The 12,315-nt window shown below is 38.0% G+C and overlaps 1 protein-coding gene across 10 annotated transcripts in view; it reads right to left on the bottom strand.

Annotated features, from left to right (window-relative positions):
* SDK1 (sidekick cell adhesion molecule 1) overlaps window positions 1–12,315 on the bottom strand; it is a 1,045,458-nt gene that overhangs the window by 381,949 nt on the left and 651,194 nt on the right. For all 10 annotated transcript variants that reach the window (XR_012122096.1, XR_012122097.1, XR_012122095.1 and 7 more), the window contains exon 5: window positions 11,271–11,404. Coding sequence is in view for 6 of the 10 variants with exons in the window: in XM_037008170.2 (XP_036864065.1) it covers window positions 11,271–11,404 (134 nt within the window). In the remaining 4 variants the exon portion in view is untranslated. The remainder of the gene's footprint in view (window positions 1–11,270; window positions 11,405–12,315) is intronic.

Here is a 12,315-nt window from a genome sequence, read left to right as displayed (position 1 = left end):
TGCTGATTCACTTTACATTTCTTTATGATGGTAGCATTTCTGCATAATTTTTTTCTGAGGCCATTTTCTCAATTCAGGAGAAGTTTGCCTGAATAGGTTAAAAAAATGTGAAACCACTTAAACTTTCTGAAGTGAACTAATGACCATAAGTCATTCTAACTAATTAGGGTGCTTCCCAAAGCCTCATGGAATGGAAAGGGAGAAGTCTGAATTCTGAAGTACATTTGTGCTGGAAACCTTCCCAAATAAGAGCAAACCTTTGTGTAATTCAACCCTGTCTGAATTAATATAACTACAGAGTGACAACCTGATGGGGAAATATATTATAGCGTACAACAATCTTTCAAGGCAAGTGAAGGGAGCAGCGTAGTGCAGGTCATTTAATACTGGATAGTATATAGCTCAGCAAGATCCATTATCAGTAAAACAAGCAAGCAAACCCCATGGGGCCTGCTGAATGGGGCCCCACCACTTATTTCTTCTCTAGCTCCAACTCCTACTCCCAAGTCCAAGTTGGGGACAAAAATGGAAAAATGGTCATTCTTTCAAGAGTTTCATTATATTTGTGCACTTCTGGGTTTGTTTCTTATCTTGTTTCCTAAGAAAATCATAAAAGCATTATAGCTTTGAGACTTTCCAGATGAGCAGTCAGGTCTATAGGGTGAAACAAAATTCTCAGCTCACATTTTTGTGATTCCATAAAACTATGTAAAATAATAGCCTTTGGAATCTGCCTGAAACAACTGCATATACCAGATACTTGTGGGCAAACAGCAGTTACACTGAAAATCAGCAATCACATGTCTTACATGCTCTGATGACCTGCTTTACCAAAGTTAGAGCTACACCAGGCTTCAAATATAGGAGCTGATTTTGTGCCAAGGAGGATATTCCTGAACATTATAAAAGGTGAAAAGGTACAGTCAAAATAATCATCTGAAATAACAAAGTATCATAGGCAGACTATTGCTGAGAACTCACTAATTAAAACATACAGAGTCTAGAGTCTACATTTTGAGATAAATTTCCAGTTCCTGTTATTTCTGATATAAATTCCATATTTTTACATCTCAGATACAAAGTGTCTTGGGAAATGGGGAATCCAGCGATATGGATTTGGTCTTCAGAGGAGCTAAGTAACCTTTCACTTTAAGAGACACCTTACCTATCTCAAGGCCTGACATAAGATTCTCAACCACATTGTAAAGATCTACAGTTTTAATTATCTGTTATAATCGCCTTTTGTAAGAGCTAAAAGAATGTCATTTACAGTGATCAGTAATAGGACATTACAGCTATGTGGTGAAGGTAGAACTGAACTGTGAGCAAAAGGTGACAAAGTATTAGGCTGCATGTACACAAGCAGCAACCAGATTAAGAGCTTTCAATGTGATTTTAAAAATTGAAAGTCATTCTGCAATATAAATAATTTCAAGAAATAAAATAGTGAAAATCTCTCTGGGAGGAGACAGACTTGGGCTTGAAACTGAACCATAATTAACTGCATAGCCTTGTGCACACTATTTATTCCCTGAGTCTGTTCCCTCATCTGTAAAATGGGGATAACACTGACCTCCTAGAGTTTTATTATTTTTTTATGGGGATTAAATTCAGTATACTATTTATATACTGGACACAGAGTAGACACTGAATAAATGATCATTGTTTCTACTACTGCAATGGACTGAATGTGTCTCCTCAAAATTTATATGTTGAAATCCTAACCCCATGTGATGATATTAGGAGGTGATGGTATTAGGAAGTGAGATGCTTGGGAGATAATTAGGTTAGATTAGACTTTCGGGAGATAATGAAGAGCCCTCATGAATGGGATTAGTGCCCTTATAAAAGGGTCCCCTTCTGCCATGTGAGGATATGATGTGAAATTTCAAAAGAGGGGTCTCACCAGAACATGACCATGCTGGCGCTCTGTTCTCAGGCTCCCAGCTTCCAGAACTGTGAGAAATAAATATCTATCTGTAAGCTGTCCAGTGTGTGGTATTGTTAGCACAGACTGAACTCAGACAGCTACTATAATATGCTTTCATTACACTTTGGGCAAAGTCATGTCTTCCCATCCCCACTTTAAAACATGAAATCAAAGTTACCATAGGGGATATTAGGCCAACCCTCAATGCAAATAAATACATGTTATTATCAAAGGGGTTGATTACACTTTCTGAATGTTCTCTCTACATCAGAGAATTATATATTCTTATTTTCTGAAGGATGAGATATGAAAAGACAATTTAGCTCAGCAAATCAGACAACTTGGAGTTAGAAAAATCTCAAAAATTCTGAAGGAAGAGAAACTAAAGAGGAGGTTTCTTAATTAGCAGCTTCAGAATACTGAACTCATTCATAAAGGAAAAAGAATACTGGGAGGGTTGAGTGGAATTATTTAGCTTACAAAGGAACTAGAAGCTGAACACCAGGGAATTGACCACAATCACCATTTGAATTCAACTGCTGAGTAAATACAGTGTTTGAAAGAAAACTGTATTTACAACGGACAACTCCTTTCTAAGGTCCCATATCAGCCAATAATCATTACTTTGTTTTGGATTTCCCCAGATGAGGTATAAGAATAGATGTTAGAGTTTATAAAATGGTTGCAAAGAAAATTCAATTTTCTAGCCCCCTATTTGTACCCCTTAAAAGTGTCTTATCTTTTCTTGTGAATTATAGTGACAGGAAAGCAGGCAGAGTACTTCAATGAATGTAACATCTGAAGTGATCAGAGCTAGGAAGATATTTCTTGCATGACTGAGTTATGTTGAGCCACTCCAATGTATGATAAGTTTTGAAGTGTTATGTTTATACATTATGAACCTAAAATGAAATGAACTTAAATTCTCAGTTAGCTGAATTCAGGCATGTGGCTGTTGGCTAAGGTTAAGAAATCAGATCCCAGAGTCAAGGGTAAAATTATCAGGGTTATTTCTAGTACCAGCCATAAAACTGCCACAGATTAAAGACTCCTGTGTTTTTAAATACCTAAATATAAAAACTTAAGCTGGTACATTTAACAAGAGGGCAGGAGGAGAGGTGGTTTGAAGAAATTATTAAAATTGGGCTTTGTGGAGGAGTTTGTAAAAAATTTGATTAGGCAAATCGCAACTGAATAATCATTTGTGCCCTTAAATAGACCATAATTAGGAGAGGTAAATGAACACTGACAGCTCATTTACTGAATCCAACTGGTCAGTTCTGCTTGGTTAATGGCTGTCTCCGCGTGCTCCCCTCACTCCCTAGTGTGGCTCACTCACAGGCACAATCTGCCCTGACAGGTTAGCATTAATAGCTAGAAAGTAGGGAGTATAACTGTGCGTGTCATGGGCAGGCTAAGTCTTATTTTATATCCCATGTGGTGTCCAATGCATTATTAATAACAATGCCATCTAGCTATTATAACTTGGAATTTATCGCTACGACACTCCGTTAGTAAGCACGGACTCCAGTCTCCTTCCTTGCCCACCACACCCTTTGCAAACCTGTGCCCAGGTGAGTGAGGCCTAACTCAGTCCAACCAAATGTACCCCAGTTGGTTGTAAAAAAGAGCCAGCCTCCAAGCTGCATCTGCAGACAGTACATTAGCTTTACCTAGAGATTGAATGCTTATTGGGAGTAGTTTTGGCATTGAAACAAATCCTCCCTTTCTAAAACAGAACCAAATTCCCCTGAGGGTTGAATGTGGAAAAGCTCTTACAGAATTTCAGTGCCACAGGAGGGCCACTTCCTCCCTGAGCTTTTTGCCTTCTCCTTGGGCTCCCCTCACTTGGACATACACTGACACCAAGAGCATACCAGCCTCCAGGATATATGCTGAACCTTTTGTACAGGAAAAACTAGGGGGCTTGGGGGCCAAATAAACCTTGGCTTGAACCCCCAACTCCCCATCTGCTAATCTTATGATTATGGTCAATAACCTAGCTTTTCAGGGACTTGGTGCTCTCAGCTTTGAAATGGGTCTATTGTTACCTCATGGGGCTATTGTGGAATTTAAGAAGGAAATGCATGTGAAACGCTTACCTAGAGCTCAAGGCCCATCCTCACAGTGCCCCACTTCTGCCTATGCCCTTGGAAGTTCATTTAACAGTACACTTATTTATAATTATCATCACATCTGCATATAGCTTGGAACAGTTTTTGCTCCTGTATCACGTACAAGAATTTTGTAAAACTATGTATCATTTCCACAGTTTAACATCTAAAGTTTTTCAACATATATTTGAAGGACTGCAAAGAATGTAATTTCTAGTATATTTTAATAAAATAAAACCACTGCAGAACTCTTCTATATGTATACAAAAGAATCTAAATATTTGATGGAGTAGGTCTAAGGCTCTGATACACATCATCACCCATTAAAATAAAATGAACAAGCTCTAATTTTTAATAGTCAGAAATTTTATACCATTCCTTTTTTTCTTCCTGAACTTGTATTTCCATTCCTTCCACAGAGTTTTATCCTAATTTATTATATTTAATAGTTGAAAGTATTTTATTGATCACTCTATCATAGCCTATGATAAAATATGTACATAAATTTAAATTTTCCCAAGAATGATATGGTTCTGGGGAAAAAAAATTCTCTTGGATCAAGTTACTGTCACAATTATTATTTTTATTCAGTTCATCAAAACAAATAAATGTATAACACATTTTGATGAATATTATATATAAAAGAAAAAATCACTGAAAAATACCTCTCCATGAAATGGATAAAGGTTTACCCTAGTTCTAATCCTACTTTTCTTTTTTGTAGATACAACTGCCATGGAATTTTGTTGATATAAAAAAGTAGATGAGAATGAGAGAAATTTTATTATAAGAATATCTCTCAATTCTTCAAACTCTTTCTGAGTTATACCAAAAGTCACATAGTAATTTATTTGTTAGGATAGATGACTTTTGTTCCAATAACAATCCAACCCTGAAATCTTAGTGCTCAGCACACAGAAGTTTATTTCCTACTCACATAAAGTCCCATTCCACTGGAGTGACTGACTCTCAAGGTCTGTTCTTTTTATGTGATAATTTAAGTATCTGAACAGCTTCTATCTTGTGGTTCCACCATCTTCATATGTGGCTTGGCCACAGTTGGTCCCACAAGGGGAGGGAGAGCATGAAAATACCTTGCTGGCTCTTAAATATCTGTCCTAGAAGTGACACCCTTCATTCCATGCATGTTTCATTCATTAGAGTTAGTCACATGCCCCTTGTCCCCCCACACTGCAAAGGGGCTGAAATGTTTTCCTGTCCTAAAAGCAAGTGGACTATCTCTCAGTCAACAAAACTATTTGTAATAAAATGTCAGCTGACAATGTGTTTGGGCCTTGCCTCATAGACAGCAAGGTATTGAAACAATTAATAAAGTGATTTTCCCCCCAATTATAAGAATACTTCAGGATGAGTGTGATGTGTGTCCAGTAAGAGAGGCAACCAGGAGATGAGCCTACTGACACAGGCTCCACAGGCAGATCAGATTTTAGAAAGAGTATACGAAAGTGCCTGGAAATAGATTCCCTGGAAATCATAAATGCTGGTGATAAGGGAATTCTGTGTGTACCCCAAGAGGTACTCAAAGCCAATTTGAAGACTGCTGCTGTAGGAGATTGGGGATGTTGGACTATCCCAAATTTGTTAAAAAAATTGAGGGAAAATTAGAATCCATGGTTTAACCCAATTCTCCAAGATTCACCAAGGGTGAAAATAGGCTGAAATCAATCACAAAGGGGAAAAGAAAGAGCTTGGATGAGAAGAGGTGGGAGGGAGCATGAGTAGTAACAGCAATAACCCAGTTTTATCTTGAGGAGGTGAGGAGAGGATTATGGCCTCTTTATCACTTTAATCATTTTTTATTTTTTTTTACTGAGGTCTTGTTGAGAATCACCATTTGTACTCTTATTCTAAAAGTCATCTACCAATCCATGTAGACATACACTTGGGCATCAGGAACAGTATATTAAAACTGTCATTTTTAGGTATTTTTAAAACTGAAACCATAGGAAAAAAGCTAATTATCAGTTCTATTTATTACACAGTTTGGGTCTATCAGAGGATGGCCCCATGTCATATACCTTATGCAAGTTACCTTAAGGAAAGATGTAAAAATTTTCTTTTTAGAAGAGGTAGAAAGGATGCCTTTATATATGTTTGCTTTCAAAACTTCCCAACAGGCTGTGGTCTCACCTTTGCCCAGATGGGTATACTTGTGCATATAGTTTTGACTAAAGTAACATTCACAGGGTAGAGAACTGGATACAAAAATATTCCTGGGAAGAAACCACAGAGCTGAGTCACGCATCAGGTGAGCACAAAAGGAGGGCGAATGGCGGGGCGGATGCGTGTGCGCTAGACCATTCATTCTTCACTGGACATGCTACCAGGGTGAACAATTCTCTGTAAACAGATGTCATGAAAATTTGTCCAAAAAAATACACTTTTTCAGGAAGACCAAGTAAAATATGGATTTGCATTTGCAAAGCGTATGTTGTGCCATGAGACATGAACTAAAGATGAAATGGAACGTTTATGATCAGCAAGATACTTAAGACACTGTTTATTTCACTTTTATTTCTTTTGTATGATAGTTGTACGTTTATCATTTATAAATAACTAAGTATGCATATATTAAGGATGAATGCTCAAGGCTTGCTTACTTTGGGAGTACCTATAAAAAACCTGCAGCCTGGACTTAGTTCTGTTTACAACCAGCTCCAAGATGTGGGGGCCAGAGTATGTCTTATGCTTCATTACATACACCATTAGAAGGCTCAATGCACACTGAACAAATTAAACTCATCACACTACTGTGAAGTACACTTGCTATTCATGTTTCTGGAAATTCTGGCAGTAAAGTCACATACAGCCTATGAAGCTATAGCTGGATTCTAAATTGGTCATTTGTGATATGGACACTGTCTCTCCAGATTGGTTTTAGTAAAATTTTACGTCATTCCAATTGCTTTGGGAATCCAGTATATGTCATCGTACATTTGAAAGGCTTATGCCTGTCCCATCTTCTCCCTTTAATATTAAAGGCACAAAAGAAAGAAGATAAAATTCTATCCAGGCACAAAAAAGTCATGTTTTACAGGGCAGTCTGCTTGGATGAGTGTTGGCGGACATTATTCTCAGAAATCCACTTTCAACTACTAAACATATATGAGTTCTGCAGTTAAATTAGCATTACAGAGGACAAAAGAATGTTAAGTGGTCTTCAGAATTAAAAGCAAGGTTCTGTCAGTCTGAAGGAGGATCAGTTGAAATGATATTCTATCTGTGAATGTTGTTTGAAGAGGAGACAGTGAAATGAAAGAGGTGAAAAAAAAAGGAAGGAAAGAAGCAGTCAATTCCTTTTTAATCTAAGCTTCCTCCCCAGTAGAAAATCTAGTTACACTGGACAATCTGAATATTGGGTCAGAGCTGATGGTGTGTCTCAAGTATGTACAATGGTATTCAAACAATGCTTGACTAATCACTTTACAGAATTCTTCTCATTTCCTAATTCTAACCTTTCTTTCTTTTTGAAAGAAGAAACTCTTGTTCATATATTAATTCAGTTCAGAGGATCTGATCCACAAAAGATAACTCAATATAAAATCTTCAAAGCAAAAACCAAAAACAGGTTGACAGGTTTATAAAGCTTGCCTGGGTTTGACCTCAGAATAGAAATATGTACTCTCAGGAGTGTTCAGCCCATTCTTTATCTGGTGTGCACCTAGCTGTGGGAGCCAGCTATGAAAAATTCATGCAGGCTGCTTCAACAGTCCCACCTATGTCCTTAACATCTGCTGGCTTCACGTCACATAAAAACTTCAAAGTGAATCCACCCCTGAGAGGCAGCAAGCTTCCACTGGGGAGCAGGAGAGTGGGCAGTGCAGAAATGTCCTCTCCTTCCTGACAGGAAGTATCTGTGCAGAACATGCTGTGATTTATCATCTTAACAATACAAAGGGGAAGAAATGTTAAGAGGTAATAATGCCATCACTAAACATGCACAAAACAGCAGGTGGTACCATTATAAGACTGCATTTCACTTCTAATTGTCATGCTTTTTAAAATTTTTATTTATTCTTTCTAAACCCTTTTTATCTTTTGCTTCCCATAAGCTTCAAATGTGGCCAAAATATCTAGCAATTGAAAAGGTGGTGAGGTTTTGAATCCTAAAGCACACAGCTGCTTGGGAAAATCTGTTATTTCCTCCTGTTAGATGGGTAATAGCACATCTCTCACTTAGATGTTTTGAGACAGGACTGTCCCCTGTGTGCTACTTCAATACTACGCTGATCCTGCATGAGGAATGGTTTATTATTATGACAGGAATTAAGAGGTGGGGCTACATGGCACTCTCCAATTTCAAACTAATTACAGTACAATCCACTGGAATTTAATTTCCAGCACCCTACCACTTCAATTGTGTCTCCTACATAAAGGTTCTCTACTTTATTCTCCTGATGCCAAAGAAAAATTCTTCTTTGTTAAGTGATAATTGGTTGTAATATCTTTTGCTTCTTCAGAAATGCTGGCTGGCAAGTTTGAAAATTTTTTCATCAATCTTGTTTGGTGTTTTTACAAAGCCTATATCAGAAAAAAAATGTCTAAGTCTACAGGACACCCTATATCTTACAACCAGCAATGAAGAGTTCTTGAGAATATCTAACTCCATAATAAACCTAGTGGTGACGCAGACTCCAATATTTCATGGCTGGCAAGAGGCTGGCAGCAAGGTCCTGAGCTGCAGTTTCTGCTGCTTAGAGCATTTGCTGCAGTCAGGAAAGGAGTAAAATTTAAACATACAATTCTTGGGTTTTCTGAAGATTTAGCAAGACTTCTGATCTTTAGAGATTTCAAAATAGAACTTTCAGTGAGAAAAAGCATAATTGGGTGCCATCTAACTTTTAGTAAAATCCAATATGTCAACAGTAAGATTCTCCTAGGAATTCAAATAAGGCTCTTCCCTCAACCTCATCACTCATCACTTATCTCAGTTTACTTAGTTCCAATACAAAGCAAAGAATATATAAGGGAATAGAATGCAGGTTTTCTCCTAAGACTTAAAATAAGTCTGTCTGTGTCATTACCCTCCTTGTATCTCACCTTCTGCACATTTTACCTGGCGCCAATGGAAAGATAAAAATATCCAAGGGAACAAAATGCAAGGCAGTTAATTATAATATTTATGAGCTGCTCCCAATATACTTCTTGGAGTAGACACTGAAATTATTGAAAAAAAATTACATATTCCAATTATCTAATGCCATGGTATTGCATTAGTATAGCAACTTCTGAATTCACTCTATCAGTCTCATTTCCTGCTGGCCTTTATAGAGGAGGCATGCAGGAAGCTACAGGTGTATAGGTACAGACTATTTCATAACTTTGTGATGTTAGCATCATGCTAAACAGAATATTTGTGGAATTTCTCCTGACTCTACTAACAGACTAAGGCCAATTTGCTTGTTTCTGACTCAGAATTCCATAATTTGACTAATTATTTTCCTGGCATTTATATTACAATTGAGTGCTGAATCAGAATTTCTAAACAGAATAAATGGCTCTAATTGTAAAACCTGGAAATCCTTAATCACAACCTATTTGATAATACAGTTTTCAACCTTTATTATAGATGTTGAAAAAAATCTTGCTAAGTCACATTTACTTCTACTATGATTCTTGATTCAGAGGGTCCTTTACATCATGTGCTGCATTTTGTGAGCTCCACACCAAATCAGTGGGCATACACTCCACAACATTAAAAAGGCCACCCTCATGGCCAAGTCTGTACCCAGCTACAGTCCAGAGGTCAGGATTTGATTCCTAGGAATCAGAGAGCCAATGGCAGGATGATAGCCATGTAGGAGTACTTACCAAGCATACTCAATTAACTCCTAGTTTTTGCTACAAACATTCACCCAATAAATCCCAGCAGGCCTGAAGCAATGGACCATGAGAAGCAAACACTATGGTCCTATCCCACGTATGAGGAAAACTTTTCAAATTACCCAAACGGGAAAACCATTCCTTCAAGGTGTTTTTTAAACAGATGGCGTCTACTACTATACAGATAAATCCATTTAATTCACTCTTATGTCATGTGATCATAATATTTTGAAACTTACAACCATTTCCCCACTGTATTTTCTCAACAGCACAATCACTGAATTTCCCGCCATCAGGCTTGTGGATAAAGTGAAGTTTCCTATAGCCAGGATTCTCACCTGGCCCTGGTTGACTAGCTCACTACACATGTGTGGGCAATACGTTGTTATTGGCTCTATATAAAGAGCTCCACCCAGTGTTCTGACACAGTGGCACAGCTGCACAGCTGCAGGAGAGCAGAGACTGGAGTGGTGGCAGTGCCGAGGACAGAAACTGAGAGGTCGGTAGGGACCAAGAGGCCCAGAGGCAGAGGCTGGCTTGCTGCATGCAGGCTTGCTCTGAGTGGACAGGATTCTAGTGATTGACCTGCCACCTCGGGAATAAAGTTGGGTATAACCCTTTTACTCCAAGAATGTTCCATTGTCTTCTTTGGTCTCATTACCCATAGTGAACTTGCCTGGGGCTGACACCCATTGGCAAGACAAAGCTTCATGATACAATTTGGTAACATGCCCTCTGATATGCACATTTTAATCTTTTAGTTCAGAGTTCTTCCTTCTGGTCATTTTCCCTTCTCCAGACATTCTTGCTAGTAGAATTTCTGGAGCCTTGTTTCAAAGCTTAAACATTTAAACTAAGTTTCCTCAAACTAAAATGTCCTTAAACAAACTGAATATATAACTGATATATTCTCTTCATGATTCAGTTAAATCAAGTAGAAAAAATGATCTGATTATGTTTAAGAAACACTGCTACTTTTAACTCAACTTAGTATACGTAGTTTCTCAAGGATTTTATTATTATATTAAAGATACAACCTGTGCCTCCTCTAGTCTTGAATAAGATTCATGGATAAAATTCCTTACAAGGTAAAAGGGATTTTTTGTTGTTAAAAAAAATAGATATTAACAGCACACAAATGCAAACAATACCTTTTAAATGCCTCAAACAAATAAGATCTTGCATTCAGAATTTTCCATGGCATTCACATTTTCTGCCTATCACTTTAAAGAAAGCAACTACTGACACTGGATCAATATTACACCAGAACCACTACACTAAATAGGGAATATTTATTGCAAAATGCCCAATGAGACAGTGGTTATTAATTAAATCAAGGTTCTGTTGCTTTCAGATGTATCATGTGGAATTTCAAGACTCACTTGCTATGCTCAAATAAATGGGTGGGCTTGTCTTGTTCTCTCCATTCCTTTCATTGACAGCCTGCACGTAGTAGGCCCCAGCGTCGCTTGCTGTCACTGCAAGGATCACCAGTTGATTCTCCAGAGTGATGGCTCTGCATGAGAGAAGACAGCGTCAAAGCCACTCCATGGAACTTCTGATTTGTAAAATAATTTATATAGGCCAACTATAAAGGAATGTCCAGAGTGTCAAAAAAAAAGTTAGAAAAAGATCTAGAGGGACAAAAACAAACCCTCAGACTGACTTTGGGGCACTGGTCTCCTGTGGGAGGGTCAGAGTGTCCAGGTGCCTCCTGTCCATACCTACCCTTGTTTCTGAGGAACACAACACTTTGGAGCATGTACATTCAGCATTTGCTAAAACTCAGAGCTCCTTCTGGTAATCCATAACAAAGGAAGTTGGACAAAATTACAGAAGAGCTGGCTTTTTCATTCAGGCAGGGCTATTTCATCACACAATGGTCCCACACATTTCAGAGGGCTGGAACACTCAAACCTGGATCCTGTGGTAAATGAATTTATTGTGATTTTCCCCACCACCTGGGGAGCCTCCGTATATCTACCTCTAGACTAGTGGGTAGAAGGAAAGTTGTGAATGGTCATAGTGCTGACCCCTTTGACTCAGTTTTCTCCTATCATCACTAACTCCAGGACCACATATGCTTCACCTGTGCTATTTCCTCAAGAACTAGAATTGCAAACTAACACTCTAGTTAATCATCACCAAATCCTTCTCATATGTCCCACTTCTACTGCATCAAGGAGTCTCTGAGACACATTTGCTCCATCTGCTCTCTCTTTAGAAATAGAAAACTGAGGGTCAGAAAGATTAACGTATTGGTCCAAGGTAACACAGTAAAGCAACAATACCAGAGGGAGGACTAGGTCTTCTTACATGCAGATCAGTGCTCTTCCAACTATACCCCACAAAGACTCTGGCCAGATTACTTATTTAAAAGAAGAAGAAAAATAATAAAAACATAAATAACTTCCATAAATCCAGGTA

Source organism: Manis javanica, chromosome 10 (assembly GCF_040802235.1).
Source record: "Manis javanica isolate MJ-LG chromosome 10, MJ_LKY, whole genome shotgun sequence".
Taxonomy (NCBI): Eukaryota; Metazoa; Chordata; class Mammalia; order Pholidota; family Manidae; genus Manis; species Manis javanica.
This window is presented reverse-complemented; position numbering and strand designations above follow the sequence as displayed.